The following is an 18,496-nucleotide window of genomic DNA, read 5'->3' on the forward strand; positions in this document are numbered from 1 at the left end:
GTTTTATTCCGAATCAGTATAGAGCTTCAGTGAGGAACAGCTTTTAAAACTTTGTGGTTGGGCTTGTAGCAGCTGTTAGTGAAGATTGAAGGCACAGTTAAACACTGGGCTCTCAACTAATTGAAATGCCCATTAAATGTGATGCAGTTCCATATGTTGTGTGCGCTTGATCAGCCTTCTGGCTGAGGGCATGTGTGCCGGAAAGCTCTTGTGTCTTTCCCCCGCTTCATCAGTCAAAGTTATATCCTTATGGCCTACAGAATTTGCCTTTTCCATCTCCTTGCACCATAACAGGTTCCAAAAAAACTAATATGTGGTTAGAAATGACATTTTGAAATGATAAATGTTGTTTTGTTGTGGGTTGGCTGAAGATAGGCATGTTGTTTTATTTTTTAAAGACAGGTGTTTCAGGGTAATCTTCATTTTCATAACCTGAGTATCTATAACCATCATACTTTCCAATTAAGTACTACGACCTTTTAAGGTGGGGTTATTGCTGTATAATTACACGCTTGTGACATCAAAATGTAGGAGAGGGTTTAATACATTACATCACCCTGTATAACTGCTGTTTACCAAATAGGATCGTATCAGTGGTACTTCTTTTTCCCAGTTTTGGATGTTACTGTTTTTATCCCTAAAAGAAAAAGTAGCTTTTTGTTTCTCGGTGTACACAGGGCTGCTTGCTCACCCTCCCTGGGTAGGATCACGAAGAAAATCAGAAAGAAAAGCATGGGAACTTATGGGTTGAGATAAAGACAGTTAACTAGGTAAAGCAAAAGCCACGCGTGCAACCAAAGCAAAGAGTTAACTTGCTGCTTCCCATCAGCAGGCAGATGTTCAGCCACTTCCAGGAAAGCAGGACTCATCATTCACAATGGTTTCGTGGGTTAAAAAGTAGCTGTCTATCCAAGTGGATGGAATTGGGTGTAGGAAACAAAGAAGTTTAGATATCCTATGTTTCTGTTGCTCAAGTAGTCTGGATGTTTGCCGCTGGATTGTGAAATGCGTATTTTTTCCTCTTTATTGCTCCTTGGCTGTTAGCAGTGAGTAGGCAAAGTAAATTTTTTTTCTGAGTCTTTAAGGAGAACTACATAACTAAACAAAATTATTGCAGTCACACTGCAGCTCTGAAGAAGAGACAATACAGCTAATCTGATCAGGAGCTGCTGAAGAACTTGTGGGATTCAGCAGTGTGAAAAAATGGTTGAGAATCCTTGATCCTAATGCAATGCTTAGCTCTAAATACTCTTTGGTCACTTAATAAATGTTCTTCACTCTGATGTTTTTTAAAATAAAATAACCTGGTATAAGTGTACTTATGCTGTGAGAGTTGTAAAATGTGAGTGGCACTCTGTAGCGTAATAATGTTCCTAAGGAAATTACCACTTTATGTTTTTTCTACAGGCTTTGATTCTGACAATTCTTCGGGAGACTTTTCAGAAGCAAATCATAAAGTCACAGAAATGCTCGATCTAGATCCGCACCAAAGCAATAGGACTGAAAAGCATAACGGGGAGACAGAGATTCAAGAAAATGGAATTAAGAGACACAGGTAAGCACACAGTACTGCCTAATAAACGTGAAATGAATACGTGCTGGCTCATGATCTCTTGGGGCATTGCTGTTCTCACCATTGGAAGAAGTTATTCTCTGGAACTGAACACAGATTTCACCTGTCTGCTTCCTGTGTCAGCTGTGGGTTAATGCTTTGCTTTCTTTGTTAAGTACTTGAGTCCCTGTACATTAAAATATCTTGTTGTTTAAGGGGCTTATGGTGACAGTTCTTTTTTCCAATTACAGGACATCATTACCTGCCCCAATGTTTTCTAGGAGTGATTTTAGTGTGTGGAGCATATTAAAAAAATGCATTGGACTGGTAAGTTAGCCTAGATGAAATATGCTGATATTAAGTCTCCTAACTTCAACTCATTAACTGTACTGCTTAGAACTTGCCTACAGAATGTACCTGCTACCTTTTGCGTTCTTCCTGTAAGAAACTGCAACTCTATTGCCTTACTTGCTTTAGATGTTGGAGCATATGGTTTGGCATTTCTAATGCTGTCCTGAAAGAATTGGACTGAAGTCATTAAGAATGTAGTTCTTGGTGTTCTACACTGATGTCTTGCTGCCACAGATGCTTTTTGGAAGCATTAAGCAATTACATTCATATCTTCTCTAGGGCTGCCAGTGCAGTACCATGTGAATGCAACAGACAATTTTTTGCCATTTTAGTTTATGTCCTCTAAGAGAGAGAAATGCACTGTCTAAACTCCTTTTGTTAGGATGAGTACACATCTGCTAGAACAATTTGCTTGAACTAAATCAAGTTAGTTTGGAGTTGCTTTTCCTTAATGCCTGTGACAACGTGAGGAAAATGTTTTATTCCTGTCTGCTGGCATTCTCCCTTCCCCTAAGTTGTAAGTTGTGACTGAAGTGCTCAGTCATGAGTGCAACTTTTTTAACAACCAAACAGATTTGCTTGGATATGGTGTAAGACCTGGGGAGCTGGAAATCCGCCTGAACTCTGTCTCTGTCTTGTATCCACATGCGAAATGAGAAACATACTGACGCAAGGAACAGGTGGATTTAATAAAGCCCCTAAAATTTGTTAGAGCGCTTCAAATAGTATTCTTTATATAACTGTTCCTTTGAAAAAGAATTTGTGCTTCCTGCAGTAATCTAAAATAGTTAGATTTTATGCAAATAGGTACGTGAGGTTTTCAAAGGAATGTGGGGTACTTAAATACCTTTAATGAGCTGGTTGACACATCAGTGCTGCTATCTACATAAATTTAAACCTATTCTGTTTTAAGAAGAACACAGAACGGAAGGTAAATTTTTTTCTTGAATTTACTGGGTTAGCTGGATCAATTTTTGAAGGTTTTTTATTCTTTCAGGTTGCTGCTAAGTATCTGCAGTGCTTTTAACCCCTTCCAGCTATAGCAATTAGAGTTGTGCTGCAGCCTTGCTTAATGTCTTTTGAAGAATGCTATGCCAACATTTGTAGATGTAGAACTCAGTAGCATGGTGTAGTGGTGCACTTGTCAGTGCAACCTGAATGATTCTATGAACTAAACTAACCCACAACTTTTCAAAATTCTTCTCAGTTGATAACTTAGTATAGTGTCTAAAAAGCTAACGTATCCTTTTGTTACCTAGGAATTGTCCAAGATTACAATGCCCATTGTGTTCAACGAGCCATTGAGTTTCCTTCAGCGGATAACAGAATATATGGAACATATATACCTCATTAATAAGGCTTGTAGTCATGCAGACCCCTTGGAAAGAATGCAGGTAAGTACCAGCTACCAGCTTCTGTTTGGTTAGAAGTTGCTCTCTCCCAGTCACCTTTCATTTTCTAAAAAACGTTGACTGGAGTGTGTTTCTTTTCTCTGGTGCTATCATAAGAACAAGGCCCTAACTTTTTCAGGACTGCTTTAACTGTGGCTCCTGTTATGTCTTTATTTGTTGTGAAAATGAGATCTTGGCTTTAAAACGTTTTAAGTTGATTTGTTCAGTGGCTCTGTGATTTTTAAGTTACTGGACGAAAAATTGTTGTGACAGAGACAAACTTCGCCATTCTTCTTCTCCAGACTGGCTGTTGTTCTGTTGTTCCAGTAACTGTTTTTTATTCTATTCGTTATGTGTAATCCCTGATTCTGTAGTACTAGGCTCACAACAAGAAACTGAATGAATATTGTGATACTAGGCCTGGGTGTTGCTTACAGCTCTGTTTTACATGAGTGAAATTGAGATGTACTACTTGTATTCTGTTTTTGTGTATGTAGTACATATCCCTACTTACCAGCCTGAAAGAGATTCTAAGATTCATTTGTATCTGCTAATATTTGAGAAACCTCATCCATGTTGGAAATGATGCATGCCTGACCAAGTTTTTGGCCTTAAGCAATATATAGAGCTTTCTTTTGGTGCGAATAATAAAATACTGCAATATAGAACAAATACATTGAAATTACGAGTTTAATATACTGTTCTCATAACAATGTGTTTTTATTTGCTTATAGGCTGTAGCTGCTTTTGCAGTTTCTGCTGTAGCTTCTCAGTGGGAGAGAACTGGCAAACCATTTAACCCACTGTTAGGAGAAACCTATGAATTAACCAGGTAATAATTAAAGTGGGAGCTGAGGCTATTCGTGGGAGCACACTCTCATGCTAGTTTAGGTGTTTATTCAGGGAAATAAGTAAAAATCTACAATCATACATTTCTGACTAAAGCTAAAATTGTTTTTCCCCAAACTAATTTTAAATATTTAAGAAGTTTCATAAAAGCTAATAATTTTGTGTTTATATATTCTTTGAATTATTCAGAAAAAAAGGGTCTAAATTCTTCTGACAAAGACACCTGACCAGAGACTATAAACTAATTTAAATTGTGTTTTGCTGATCAGGTCAGGTAGAGGAGTTAGTCTGGGAGACTTACCGTGTGCTTAAATGAGTGATATGTACATGGTGAAGAAATCAATTTCCAGTCAGATCTTCTACTACTGCCCAAGCAGTTTCAGTGTTTTCAAGAGTTATTTCAGTCAAACTTCTTGAAAAGCCTTTCTGGGTAGAAAGCCACTTAGGTGTTTGAATGGGGATTGTTTCTTTGTATAAAGAAGTGTTTTTAAAGGGGAAAAAGTATTAAGTGTATAATTGCTTTCATTTTATTAATTGTAAAAGTGTCATGGAACTAGAAAAGGGAAACTCACCTTCAGAGTAATCTAAAAATCCTTTAAAAAAAAAAAGTTACTTTTTTATTCTGTAACAATAAAAAAAAGAAAAGAAAAGAGGTTGATCTAGGGGTTAATGTTCTTTTTTTTTGTGTGTGTGTTACTAGGGAGGATTTAGGATTTAGGTTTATATCTGAGCAAGTCAGCCATCACCCACCTATTAGTGCATTTTATTCTGAAGGCCTCAATAAGGACTTTATTTTTCATGGATCAATCTATCCCAAACTAAAATTCTGGGGAAAGAGTATAGAAGCGGAGCCTCGGGGAACAATTACTTTGGAGCTTCTAAAGTGAGTATAAGAAGTCAATATCTTTTATGCTTATATCCTTAACACTTAACTTGAATAAAAATACAGGTGATATCCTCCTTTTGGCTCTTCATTGATGAGTATCTGAAAACCTCTTGCTGAAGAGATGGTAAAAAATTATTTACAGGTTATTTTTCAATCCTTAATGTAAGAACTCTGGTTTTGGAATTATGCCATGCTTGTGTAGCTGTTGCAATTTGACCCAGTTTTTGCACCGTGAAAATTAACATTTCCTAAAATGGAATGCAATTGAAAGCTAGTTCTGTGAGGGCACTTAAAATTCAATCAGAACTAAAATTCTATTACCAGGCTATTCAAACTCGTTTCACTTTTAAATATTGTTGCTGGTTTTGATTGTTTGTGTGCATGTTTGGTTAAAAAGAACTGCTGCTTCGGATTAGCTGCTTTATGTGATGGTGAATGCAAGGAACTTGTCAGGATTTCTATCATCTATTTAATATTCCCTGTGTACCATCACTTTCCAAGTAAAATCATGAGTACCCTTCCAGGTTACGTGCTTGATTGGAGACAAGCCTAGCAGTCTCAAATAAGGCGACCTTGCACAAGCTGGTTTGTGCCCTGGTGGCACAAAGACTGTGGAGCTTTCCAAAATGGGTCACAAGCATGCACTACCACGGAACAAGCATTCTGCAATTGAACACTTAAAGGTGCTTTTCCAAAAGTTTTCCTCAGGCCTGACTTTGAGGTTGTTTTGAAATATCTTATGAAACTTCTAAACATTTGGTTTCAATAAAGAGGCAACTTGACTGCCGCATCAAGCATCGACTCTTCTTGTAGTTTCTTTTGAAAGCACAGTTTATTTGTCAAGCTGCTGGCATCTAATCTTCCAAAGCTTATAAAAGTACGAGCTGGTCTTGAATATAAATGGTGCTGTAAATAGAGGAAATTTCTTCTGAATGTAGAAGTAGCTATGAATCTCAATGTAGGATGCAGACTTGGCAAGAATATTTGGTGGAGGGAGAGCCTTTATGTAGAAGACTATTAAAATTCTTGCTCTGCCTAATCAAATCACAGTACAGATTTAAACCGGAGTGTAAACAACTAAAGCACTTGTTTTAAATATTTGCACAGGTTAGTAGCAGAAGCTGAGCTCAAATTTTGAGCCTGTTAATGTTTTGATTCATCCTGCTCTGTTGGTTTGAGCGGTCTGAGAATTACACGGGGCCTGAGCAAAATTGTAGTCATTGTTAAGTACTGTATTTATGCTAAAAACAACTGTTTTCGGTGTGTTAGAAAACACACCTTCCTCGCTCCTCCAGCACAAACAAACGTTTCAATTTGTCTGCACAGGGCATGAGTGTCTTCTGGTATATTTTATGCTACACAAGATTTTGCTGTCAAGTAGTTCATGAATAAAAATGTACACTAAGGCTGGTACGATGCAGGTTTTTTTTTTCCACTTGAAGAGTAGTCGTTATTCTAAAGTATGCTTGAAGATAGTTTGCTGTGGAAAATAGTCAGACATCATTGATCTGTTTTTTCTCTGTGCTGAAAACTGACAGGTGGAAATATTAAATATGTGTGTTCTCTCCATGCTTAATGGAAGTAGAAGCACAAGGCATTTGTCACAGAGGACGCTCCTTGTTTCTGTGTTTTTGGTACTAAAATAGAGTTTGCAAGCTTTTCTAAGATGGGTTGATTGCTAACCAGGTAACTTTTGTATTTCTTTTATCAGTATTGAAAGAGGCATAAGAATAGGAGGCTTTGATGCTGCCAGGCTAGTGATAAAAGGAATCCTGTTACTTAACATTTTGAATGTTTTTTAAGGGTTTAGGATCTGTTAACTCATCTTCGTAAAGCTTTTTACAAAATGTTACCAAACAAACGAAAAAAGACAAAAGTAAGTGGAAAATTCCTCCATTTTTTGGACTCTTCCTCCTCAGTAAATCTTTGGGAGAAGGAAGGAATTGAATAATAAATTTGACATTTAAACATCATGCTTATGTGACTGAACGTAGTGCTGTCACATCCCAACTGATTTCAAACAAAAATTAATCTCACCCCCCCAAACCTGCCTTCGGTGAGGCCCACCTTCAGGCCTCACACACTGATGCCGTGTTTGTGGAAACCATTTCTGCAGTTTTCTGACTCCTATTGTACTTCTCAGGTTCAAAAGCCTTTACCACCCACAGTTTGTATGAAAAATTGCCTGAGTGGTTAGTCTGACCGACCCTCGAGTGCTTTTGTCAGGTCTGGTGGTGACTAACCTCTGCTGGAAGACTCAGACATCCATCTTCAGTAATAAAAATAACCTCTCTAGGTTATGGTACAGGTTTACAAGAAAGCTTTAGGGTAAAATTTGCAATGCTGCTGCAGTAGCTGAATAGAAGACAATGTTAGGCTTTGTCTGTCCAGTTCTCATCTGAGCATTACCTGTCACGTATAGCTTTAAAAGCACAGAAGAAGATGTATTCCTGGGCTGCTCTTTAAGCTGAGCTGGAATTTGTAATCAAAAGTGCAGCAACTATAAAAACTGACTACTTCAACTATGTAACGGGGAGAAAAGTAAAGGGGATATCACTTTATGAACTCACACTAATGTTTACATACAGCACATTGTTGGCTTATAAAGAAAAGTCTGTTTCTTTTCTGTTTTGAAGTTAACTGCGGGCTGTTCTCAGGAGTGCTAAATATTTTGCCACAAATAGAATTGTAATAAGGCTTACATTCCGCCTCAAGCTCAAGAACCTGATTTATTTCTCTACTTATGTTTTTTACAGACATAACGAAGCCTACACGTGGACAAATCCAACCTGTTGTGTACATAATGTAATTATTGGTAAACTGTGGCTAGAACAATATGGAACAGTAGAAATTGTAAATCACAGGTAATGCTGACCATGGAACTGAGGGCTGGCTTATGGGGCTGGTGCATTGTTGTTACAAAGCAGATACTTTTAATTTTTCTCAGATATGCACAGACCTTTATAGGTCTGAAGACTTTTTTTTTTTCTTCCACCTTCTGACAAATGCAAGCTACTCACTGGATTGGGCTTAGCATCATCATAATATAAAAGGAAAAGGGCTAGATGGCTTACGGGCTGCAAAGGTTTTACATTTGAGAGTTACCTATTCACGTTCAGCCTTATTGACAACGGACAGAAATTAGATTTAACTCCAGAACCATTAAATGGAATAATTGTTGGAGGCTTGCAGTAGAGACCTCCCGTTGATTGACCTGTTGATTGTGATTTACCACTCACTTTAGTTTTAATAATAGAGAATGCCTTAATTTAAGGGTGCAGCACAGAAAAATGACTGCAGAGTAGGAAAATGTGAACTTAAAGCGTGTCAATCGCTCTGCCAACTGCCTATGTAAAAGCTTTTTACCTTACAGAAAATAAAAGAGAGAATGACCTCTTGTAAGTAGGGAGGATTTTATGAAAACTATTAATTCTGCACCTGTTTTTCTGTCAGTAGATTAGAGCTTTAATTCAGCAGGGCTGCTGGTTTGATGCTTCTCATCACATCAGATCTAAGTTTCTGTCTCTTGCATTCATACATCCATGTAAGACTTGGGATGGTCTCTGTGTGCTTTGTGCTTAATGTAGCAACTTGGTCAGAAACCTCCCTGGGAGACAGTATTTGCACATGTGTACATCTCAGATGCTGACGTATAATGTTGCTTTGTGTTTGTAAAATATTTAGTTCAGAATTTTTGATGTGCAATTTCAAGGTGACTCTTGAATGCCATTAACGAGATTCCCTGTGTAGGTCATTCATAAAGCTTTATTTAATTCCAGTTAGTTGTAAACAGATGTTAACCTGAACCTTGGTGTGTTAATAGTGTATGTTAAGCTGTATGCAAGACTGTATTCCATTTTATTCCTTACATTTTTGGTTAATTTTAGATATGCATGAAATACAGAAGCACAGTCATGTTTTCAGTTGGCTTTCACAGGCTTGTTTTGTCTTCCTGTGTGCTTTTTTTTTGTCTTTTTTATGGTGTTTTGAAATGCCTTAATAAAATAATAAACCATAGTTAAATAAAAATAATGATATAAATAATTAATCCACAGTGCTTGCATAGAAAAAGCTAAAATAAGGTGTAGTTAAAGAAAAAAAAAGTGCATTTATTAATGTATCTCGGGGCTTGCTTACTTAAGTGTGTGCTTATTTCCTCTACAGTACTGGAGATAAATGTGTCCTTAACTTTAAACCGTGTGGACTGTTTGGGAAAGAGCTTCACAGAGTAGAGGGATACATCCAGGACAAAAAGTAAGTGATAAATTCCTGTTGGCCTCTCTGTTTCTGAGCACCGTGGCATTACTTTAGTGCTGGACCACAACTGATGTGACTGCAAAGTTGATAGCAATGCAGATTATAATCATTTATTCTTGGCATCGATTTTAAACTCCTTGATTCAAGGATAAGCACCTTAAGCATTATTAGGAGAAATTTTCCAGTTCAGTCATTTGAAATAAAGGTATTCAGGGAATATGCAGAGTAGTTGCAATTGATTTCACTGTTTCACAGTCACGGCTCCAGTCTTCAGTTTAAAAGAATGAGAATACAGTTATTGGAAGTACTTAATCAAACCTGAAGCTGTGATGTGACTCTGGGGGTCTATATGGTAAGCTGCTGGCTTCGCTGCACCCACACTCGTTTTAACAGTAACAAAAAGCATGTGACTAAGTCATGAGGATGCATTCTGCAAGACTGTGTAGCAGAAAGACTAGAATAAGGTGAATTGTTTTCTTTGCGTTAATCAGGTATCTGGCTACTAAGAAATTTTGCAAAGAAATATAAAATACAACAGTAGGAAGCTGTGTATTTAATATAGACTAGAATCTGAATGACTCACCTTAGGCTTTGTAAGAAGCAAAAGCTAAGTCTCCTTCGCTCTCTCTGCAGCAAAAAGAAGCTGTGTGTGATCTATGGCAAGTGGACAGAATGCTTATGGTGCACTGATCCCACTACATATGAGACTTACAAAAAGAATGAAAAGAGAGGCGGTGAGCAGAAGAAATTGAAGCCGGTAAGATGAAGGATTCTTTAGGGAGTAAAGAATGCTTAAATCAGTTATGTTGGGCTTGCAGCCTTCTAGAGTTTGTGATGCAGGCAGCCTTGACAACAAAGGGGTCTGGAGACTTGTGGGTTTTTCATCACTTGTAGACCAGGTCAGACAAGTTACTCTCAAGCCTTAGTGTTAGAAGAAAAATGCAAAATGCTGTATGGTGCAGAGGACTGTTGGGTTGCCCATTGGCAACAGAAGTCTTGCAAACCCTGGTCATTCGTACAAAATGAAAATGATAACTAAAGTTAAGAGTGATTAGCTGCTGTTTAAGAGGCCTGAGCTTTCTTTTAGATATTCACGAGAGGAATCTAGAGCAACAACAGGCCTTGTTTTTTTGCTCTGGATTCTGTCACGGTGCAGGTTTATGTTTTGACTTTTTTTAAATAATAAGATTTTGTTCATCTTAAGAAAATCAACTCTTTCTTTCCTTCCTTCCTGCTGAATTTATATTTAGATGGGGAACTGCCTAACAGTAAACCAGATGTTGACATGGAAAGTAGTCAAAGAGAGTCTTTTAGAACAGTGTCTACTCAAACCAAAGGATTGAAATTAGAATTTTAACCGTATGGAGCTATTTTCCAGTGTATAAAACAGGCCCTCTTTAACTTAATGGGGTGTTTTTGAATAAAACAAATGAGCCATGTCAGAGGAGGCAGAAAGAAAATAAAAGGGGAGAGGAAAAAGCGATGCTGTAACTCTAGAATGTTCTTGCCTCTTCTCCTCTGGTTGGTGTGGTTTTAAATCCGTTCTCGTGGTGAAATCCTCTGAACTCTCACAACATGGCTGTGTGCTAAGACTGTCAGATTCTCCTCTGGTTCAGGCTGATGGCAGGAACCGAACATGCAGAAAATAAGTTTTCAGGCAGGTGGGGGAAGCTGCCCTGTGATCTGTGGTCTGTGGAGTTCAAGTAGGTGAAAACACATCTGGTGGTACAGCTTGACAGCTTGTGTTGTTTGGCCTGATCCTGTGCAGAGAGAATGCTTAAGTTGTGTGTGCTCTGCTCGCTTTTCAGCTGTACAAGGAAGATGTTATTTTCCACTGTGTTCGTGCTGTGTGCAGCCTCTTTCTTTCCTCTAACTGCTTACAGAACCAGCTTGTATTTTCTTCCTAAAATAGATAAAGCCAGAACAAAAGTGAATGAGGTCTGTGGAGTGAACAGTGGAATAAAAATAGTGAGGTGATCAAATAAAACTCTTCATTCTGTTTTCCACCCCCATGCAGCATTTTGAAGTGACAGTCCAGCCCGACGAGACTGCCCGTGAAGACACACGGCTGTCTTTAACTGTAGCACCAAGAATGGGAATGCTGGCCACAGCCACGGAAAATAGACTTTTTTTTTCTTTTTTAGCTGTTGAGTTCTTAGTGCAATTTAGGCAGCATGTTCATTAATGTAAATGCACTGAGGCGAGCTGTGAGTCCTGATGTGAAGAAGTGGCTTGTTTTAGGTTGAGGTAGATGGAATTGGTGAGGCCTTCTGTCACATTAAGCACCTAGTTTAGGAAGTTAATTATTCTGCCTCCACAGAGGCACCAGGAACAGCAGGGAATTTTAAGTGGCAGCTACTTCAAGAAAAGAACAGGAAAAATAAGTAGAAGTAAAAGCAGGGTTAGAATGTCAGCCTGCATTAATGTCAGGGGGTCCTGTAAAGGCTCACTTGGTAGCAGAGTTGTACCGAAGGTCCTAGGCAGAAGTCAGCAGCTGTGAGTGACAGGAGGAATCATTTACAAGGACATAATTGTCTTTTCCAATGACACTCTTAAAGGTCCAAGTAGCTTCTGTGATGCGTATCTGACCTAGAGCGGGGATAAAAAGGCTTTTCTGTGCTTGGAAGCCTAAGAAATCACTGCGTTCCTATAAGAGCTGCAAGCCTTCTCTGTTGTCCTTCCACTTCGAGCAATGAAAGGGAGCTGGGAGCAGGTCTGCTGTGACTTGGCCTTCTGAGAGCAGCCCGGTGAAGAATGTTGCATTTGATTTTATGAAGGAACTTGGAGAGAGAGACACCATATTTTTAACTTCAGTACCAAGTCTTCATAGTGAGAGAAGTGGCAGTGATAACGGCTAATAGAATCTGTATCATAGAAAATCAGATTGGAACAGGAGCGTATCTGTTTTTCAATCCCACATCCAAATCTTCTGCAAGTGATGAAGCAATACCCAAAAGCATGCGTGTGCTGTTTATCTTTCTTATGCCATTATGAGAACTGGTTTAAACTGCTGCCTTGACTCATCTAAACCTGAGGAAGTAATAGGCAAAATTAGTAGTTAGACAAAATGAAGCTCTGGCATGGGATAGAAGGGAATCTCATTTCTGAAAGACATTACTGTTATGTTTTTTTAATGGATGATGAAGCTGCACATAGGTGGTGAGAGATTCTTCTATATTAGAAGCAAGATGTTAAGATGAAAGTTGGAGGAACAGTGTAAAGAATGAGGAAAAGCAAATGTGAAGGATGATGCAGCAGTACAGGAGCGAGAGTAGCATCTCAAATCTGAACGGGCTCCCCAGCAGTCACCCTGTAGAACCCTAGATGAAACTGTCTAATTTCCCTCTGTTCCTCTGCCAAATGTTATCTCTATTTCAGAGTGAAGATGTTATTAAATCTGAAAATGATGAGGCTGATGATATGCCAGAAGTTCAAGACACCGTGCAGTTTGTGCCAGGCAGCAAATTGCTTTGGAGGATAAATTGTAGACCACCAAACTCATCACAGGTAACTGTTTCCATCAGTCTGTGTGTTCCTATTAGTAGTGACTCATCCCAGGGAACATGAGCAATGCTCAAAGGAAACCCTGGAGAAGTGTCTATCTGTGGCATGCCTATTGACACATCCTGGCAGTTCTTGCTGCAGCAGCAAAATTAAACTACAACAAACTGTCTGCTTCATCCCTGTGCTGAAAGCATCACTCCTGTGTCAAAGGAGACAGAATGCGTGATCTGCCTGCAGCTGCTTCAGAGTGGAATTTGGGGTCATTTGTTTGTCTGATCTGTCAGGATCTTTGCACCTGGAGTGGCTAAAGTATGGCTGCATGTTCCCTTCTGCTGACCCTGCTGTTGGGAGACAGGCTTACAAAACGTGCAGTAACCGTGCATCTGGCTATTAACTTACATAGTTTCAAGTAGACTTTTTGGAAATTGCACAAACAGGTGCTTACAGAATTAGCTATTGCCTTGAGAAAGCCCAGAATATTGTCCTCTGAAAGGAATGAAGGAAAGGATGTCTGCTTTCCTGAGAAAAATGACTTGCTTTTTTAGTTTTAGGTGTGGATTCTTTTTTTTTTTTTTTTTAAATCACTGTACTAAGTATCAAGCATGAGGAAAATGCATCTTTATCTTCTGCAGCAAAGCCTGCTTAAAAAATTAAAGGTGTGATTTCCATTCTCTTCTGCCCTTCCTTGTTGCTCCTGCCTTCTCTCCACTTAAAAAATTAAAATAAGTCAGTTTTATTTGGGACTAAACTTGCTTTCAGGGTAGCCAGAGGGAAAAGGTTTGACTCAATAATTTCTCTTGGAATCTTTGTTGTGTCCATTCAGTATAGGAAACTTAGTGCTACTTTGCCAAAATAACCTGTATTTAATTTGCTTTTAAGATGTACAATTTCACCAGTTTTGCCGTGAGTCTCAATGAACTAGAGAAGGGCATGGAAGCAATATTGGCTCCCACCGACTGTCGGCTACGTCCAGACATCAGGAATATGGAAAACGGAAACATGGGTATGTGTTTGCTGGAGGAAATACTTTAACATTACTAAAATTTGGGAGGAATGACTGGAGGGATATAGGAACACTGTCTTCAGTTTCTCATTCCCAGAGCAGCCTTAACTTTATTTCATTCTGTGCTAACGAGTATGCTTTTGAACAACGTGCCGTGTCTGTTTTCTCTCTGAAATGCCTGGGAGAGCAAGTGTGTCCAAGAGGGATCCCGAGACTGCTGCCCTGGGTTACAGTGTGTTTGCATGTTTGTTTACTCGGGGAAAACTGCCAGACCTGCTGTCCTGCTCTCACGTTTGTTGGGAAGAACACAAGATGAAATAGTGGAAAAAGCACTGTTATGCGCATTGTAGATTAAATTCTTCCCTGGTGTCTGAGTGCAGTATTTCTGAAAGATAAAAGGCCATAATTTCAGCTTGTAGTCACAACTTTTCTGAAATGACAGTTTTACATTTGCTACCTGCAGTTGTCATTGTGATGTGAGATTGTGTACAGCGAATGGCTTCTCTTGTTTAAATGAGCTGTGTTTTATTTCTCTGCAGTCTTTTCCATTTTTTTCTGCATTTTTTTTTTGTTTCAATTTTACTAAATAACCTATTCCTATTGAAATGTTTGTTAGATGTGGCTAGCAAAGAAAAAGAGAGGCTAGAAGAGAAACAAAGAGCTGCTCGCAAGGAGCGTGCAAAAGACGAAGTGGAGTGGCAGACACGGTAAGGAGGAGGGAGTTGGGCATTTACTGCTTGGAGTGGTGGGGTTTTGTTGCCTGAAATGTTTTTATTCAAGACAACGTGTGTTTGATTTCTTTCATGACAGCACAATTTGTAGTGTCACTTAAAGCATTTGCTGGGTCAATATTTAAATAATGTAGCTGGAAGGCAAAATTGCTGATAATTTTGTCCTAGAGAAATTATTTTATAATAAATGCTGCAACCTGTCATAAGTAACTGGTAATGCTGGGTGGTTGGTATTTATTTTTTGTTGTTGGTGGTGGTTGTTTTTTTTGTTCTAAAGCCTATGGAGGTCATCTTTTTTGATAGAATAAATAAAAAGTTAAGTCTCATCTCTCCTTTAACCAATTTCTGTACAGCTTGGAAGTTGAGTAACATGTTGTGGCTCTCTAGGACCTTTTACTTTCAAACTCCTTTGGATTTCTTGGCTTGGTTACTTCAGAAATTGCATTTTTTATTGCATAAAATGACTTCTCAGTCATAGAGTGCATCGCAGTGAGGCATGATTTGGCTCCTGTTCCTGCTGGCTGTTCCTCTCAGGAGCCAGTGCTGTACAGTAAGGTGTACGCTGAAGGCCAGCTGCTGCAGGTGTCTCCTTCAAAGGCAAGAACTCTGGGCTGCTCTGAAGATCTCATGGAATTCAGCATTCTGTTTCCAAAGCCTGGGGAACAGTTACAGACTAATTCCAGTTAATGCCTTTGAAAATCTGTTGGAAAATGTAGGAAGTTTAATGCCCTATTTTTCATGTTTGAAGATTTACAGAGTGTTTTTTTTTTTTTCCAGTAAGAAATACCAGTGTCTTTTAACAACGTTCTTGTGAAAGAAACAAAGTCTTTTTTTGTTTGTTTCTTTCCGCTCTTCTAACAGTTTGCCTTCTTTTTATTATTTTTTTCACAGATGGTTTCATCAAGGCACTAACCCATACACTGGGACTTCAGATTGGCTGTACTCAGGTGGCTATTTTGATAGAAATTTCTCAGACTGTCCAGACATATACTGAAATTATGGAACCAATTGCTCATCTCATCTGGACATCACTAGATTTCATTCTAAGCCAGTTACTCTGGTTTTGTTAATAGCAAAAAACAGCTTTTCTAAGTAAATTTTAACAAAACAGTCAACAATCAAGGATTTAATTATCACTAATGTTGGATTGCCAAATATTTAAATACTGTTGCGTTCTTCCCATAAAGCTGCACCCGAAATCATCATGTTTTCACTAATTTTTAGAGGGACCTTTGGTTCTTCATTTTTTTCCACCCTCATTTTTGTCAGGAAGGTATGCTGTATCTGGTAGAGCTCATAACATCCTTGAAAACTGTGTAACTTTAATAAAATAGAGATAATATCCTCTTAGTACAATAGTGAAGAATCTGAAGTCTTCTGAACTTGGAGCAGGGATGAAAAGTTGATATGGTACCAACGTGATAAAATCTAGTACTGTTCCTGTGAAGAGATGCATGTGAAACTTTCATACGGTATGTAGCACTATACGGGGATTGGAGCTCCTGGCCCCTCTCTCTCAACATGATTTAATAATTCAAAGACTTGGAGAAACAAGAAACAACTTTAGCTTCTCAAACTGTAGTTGTCTGTTACAGAGTCTTCACAATTTTTGGACACTGTGAGCATTAAGCTGTATACCTGTGATAAAATTACATAAAAGTATATGTTAAGAGAAGAGAAAGGTGCATTAAAAATTGTGTGCTTTTTCTGAAGTCAAATGCTGTTCTGAAAATAAGAGAAGCTTCAGAAGCAATTGTAGGAATGTAGAGGTGGTTACAATGTAAAATATATTGCTTGCTACCACTTGGAGGCTTAGATCTTCCGCACTACTTTTGGCAGCTTTGGCACTGTGTACGCTTCTAGACTAAACTTTTATTTGGAAGCACTTGGTATATATATCCACACAGGTTCATATTTCCAGGATGTTTTTGTTTGCATGTTTTTCTTTATTAGGTCATGTCTGTTTTGTATGTTGTGAAAAAGCAGAATCAATTTAAAGCTGTGGCATAGTTATACCTTTTACATGTTTTCTGTGAGCACGTGATGTCATAGACTTGGGATTTTTTTGTTCCATATCGAAACATCGAAGACAGATAATATTGGACATAACTGAGCTACAGATCAATTACTGAACTGATGCATTCATTTTCTTTCAAAGTGGTATACTTCTTGGGGGGGAGAGGGGGAAAGGAGGCTTGAAAACTTAGGTCCAGTAATTAAAACTAATCCTACGGTTGTTTGTTCTTTTATGAAAGCTTCTAATCGAGTAACTAGGCAAAAATGGAGAGTGGCTACACTACTGTTAGGTTTACGGTAAAGTTCAGAAATTGCTGGTGTTGACCATCAGCACCTTGAGGAATATGTGGAAGAATGAATCCAACTGATGCCTAAACACATTTGTGGCTTCATCGGAAGAGTATATTGTTCTTCCATCCCAGCTACAGGATTAAAAAGCAAAAGAAAATGCACATACAGAGAGAAACATTTTTGTCTCAAAGTAAGCATCTAATGATTGGATTAACTTTAAATTGGGGGGATTTTGTTTTCTTCCTCTTTGGAAAAATGGGAGAAATTGTAAAATTTCAGGGCAATAAGAAGGGCCAAATCTGAACATGCTCATGGCAACTTTATTCCGTTGTCAGAAATCATGCTTTGAGCTGATTGCAAATTTTTCAAACACACGAGCTAGACATGGTAATAAGGTTCAGACAGTAAGTTTGTATTTTCTCCTAATAAATGCATAGACACTTTTAAGAAGTCCTTGCTGATCTGTATGGGACAGCATAAAAACACTTTCATCCTTTTTATAAAAAATGGATTTTAATGACTGTTCCAAGCACTGTAATCCTCCTTGCAGACTCCCTGCAAGCTGACTGGGGAGCCATTTATATTGGATGAGGGTTGAAAATATTCAGTTTAAGCCAGTTTAACATCTGGGAGTTTAAAACTTGCTTGAACTAAATAATATGTTTAAAGTTTGAGTCATGTTTCTAAAACAATACATATAAATAGAATTACCAGAACGGAAAAGAGTAATTGCTAAAGAAATATTCTGGTTTTGAGAAGGAATGTACAGGTTAGCATCTCTCTCCTCTAGGTTGTAATTCTAATTAAAAGAACTAAACCCTTTTCATTATGCAAAACCAGAGACAAATGTAACAACACGTTTAATCAAAACTTCAGGATAGCATTTTCATGGAATTTAAAAACGAACTGGAAAGGTTTCTAAAATAAGAACACTTCTTTAGTTATGTCTTTTACCCCGTTCTCCCCTTCCCTTAGTGTAATGTTCTTAGTGAAATTTCAGATTGGTTCCAAATCTGTTCTTTTAATTTATTGTTCTTCATCGAAAGCATTAACAAAATATTTTCTCATTGCTGCCAAAAAAAATATGCCTGGCTAGCCGTGGGATGCCTAAACCACATTGTGATTGCTCTGAAAGTGAAAAAGTTTTATTTTAAACGCAGATCTCGCCTCAGTAGTTTACATGTCAAAACTTTAATAACTTTGCACCTTTTAAAAGAATGTCACTTTTATAACTTGATTAAACACTGTATATAAGATAAATGTGTTAGTATATGTTAATACGACTATGTAGAGAAACCATCTAGAAAGAGATTATAATAAATACTTAATTCCCTTTGGGCCTCTAGGTGGTGAGAGAGAGGTTTTTGTGAAGTGAGACTCGCGTTCTAGGGCAAGAAAACTGTTGGGGATGGCTCTTGCTTTGCTGCTCGGCCACAGCCGGGTCCCTTTTTGTTATCACGGTGATGCTATCGGGCAAAAAGCGATTTAAATCGCAGCTTGGGACCCACTGTGGTGTCCTGTGGGGGACCTGTGGGGTGAGGGGTGAGAGCAGCCCCTGGGGTGAGCTGTGGTGATCTGTGCCCTCTGTCCAGGGACGTGCCCAGGGCCGGGGCTTTTGCTGAATTGTGGTGGGAGGAAAAAATTAATTGGGTGGCTTTTGAGTTG

At 38.4% G+C, this 18,496-nt stretch overlaps 1 protein-coding gene across 2 annotated transcripts in view; it reads left to right on the forward strand.

Annotated features, from left to right (window-relative positions):
- Nucleotides 1–18,176, forward strand: part of OSBPL2 (oxysterol binding protein like 2) — a 35,758-nt gene extending 17,582 nt beyond the window's left edge. For both annotated transcript variants that reach the window (XM_068700786.1, XM_068700785.1), the window contains 12 exons: nucleotides 1,408–1,555; nucleotides 1,804–1,879; nucleotides 3,163–3,297; nucleotides 4,029–4,126; nucleotides 4,844–5,026; nucleotides 7,786–7,893; nucleotides 9,194–9,283; nucleotides 9,920–10,043; nucleotides 12,665–12,793; nucleotides 13,670–13,793; nucleotides 14,410–14,500; nucleotides 15,416–18,176. In XM_068700786.1, the coding sequence (XP_068556887.1) occupies nucleotides 1,467–1,555; nucleotides 1,804–1,879; nucleotides 3,163–3,297; nucleotides 4,029–4,126; nucleotides 4,844–5,026; nucleotides 7,786–7,893; nucleotides 9,194–9,283; nucleotides 9,920–10,043; nucleotides 12,665–12,793; nucleotides 13,670–13,793; nucleotides 14,410–14,500; nucleotides 15,416–15,518 (1,350 nt within the window). In that variant the 5' untranslated portion in view covers nucleotides 1,408–1,466 and the 3' untranslated portion in view covers nucleotides 15,519–18,176. The remainder of the gene's footprint in view (nucleotides 1–1,407; nucleotides 1,556–1,803; nucleotides 1,880–3,162; nucleotides 3,298–4,028; nucleotides 4,127–4,843; nucleotides 5,027–7,785; nucleotides 7,894–9,193; nucleotides 9,284–9,919; nucleotides 10,044–12,664; nucleotides 12,794–13,669; nucleotides 13,794–14,409; nucleotides 14,501–15,415) is intronic.
- The last annotated feature ends 320 nt before the right edge of the window (nucleotides 18,177–18,496 follow it).

This window comes from Anas acuta, chromosome 16, assembly GCF_963932015.1.
Source record: "Anas acuta chromosome 16, bAnaAcu1.1, whole genome shotgun sequence".
NCBI classification, from domain to species: Eukaryota; Metazoa; Chordata; class Aves; order Anseriformes; family Anatidae; genus Anas; species Anas acuta.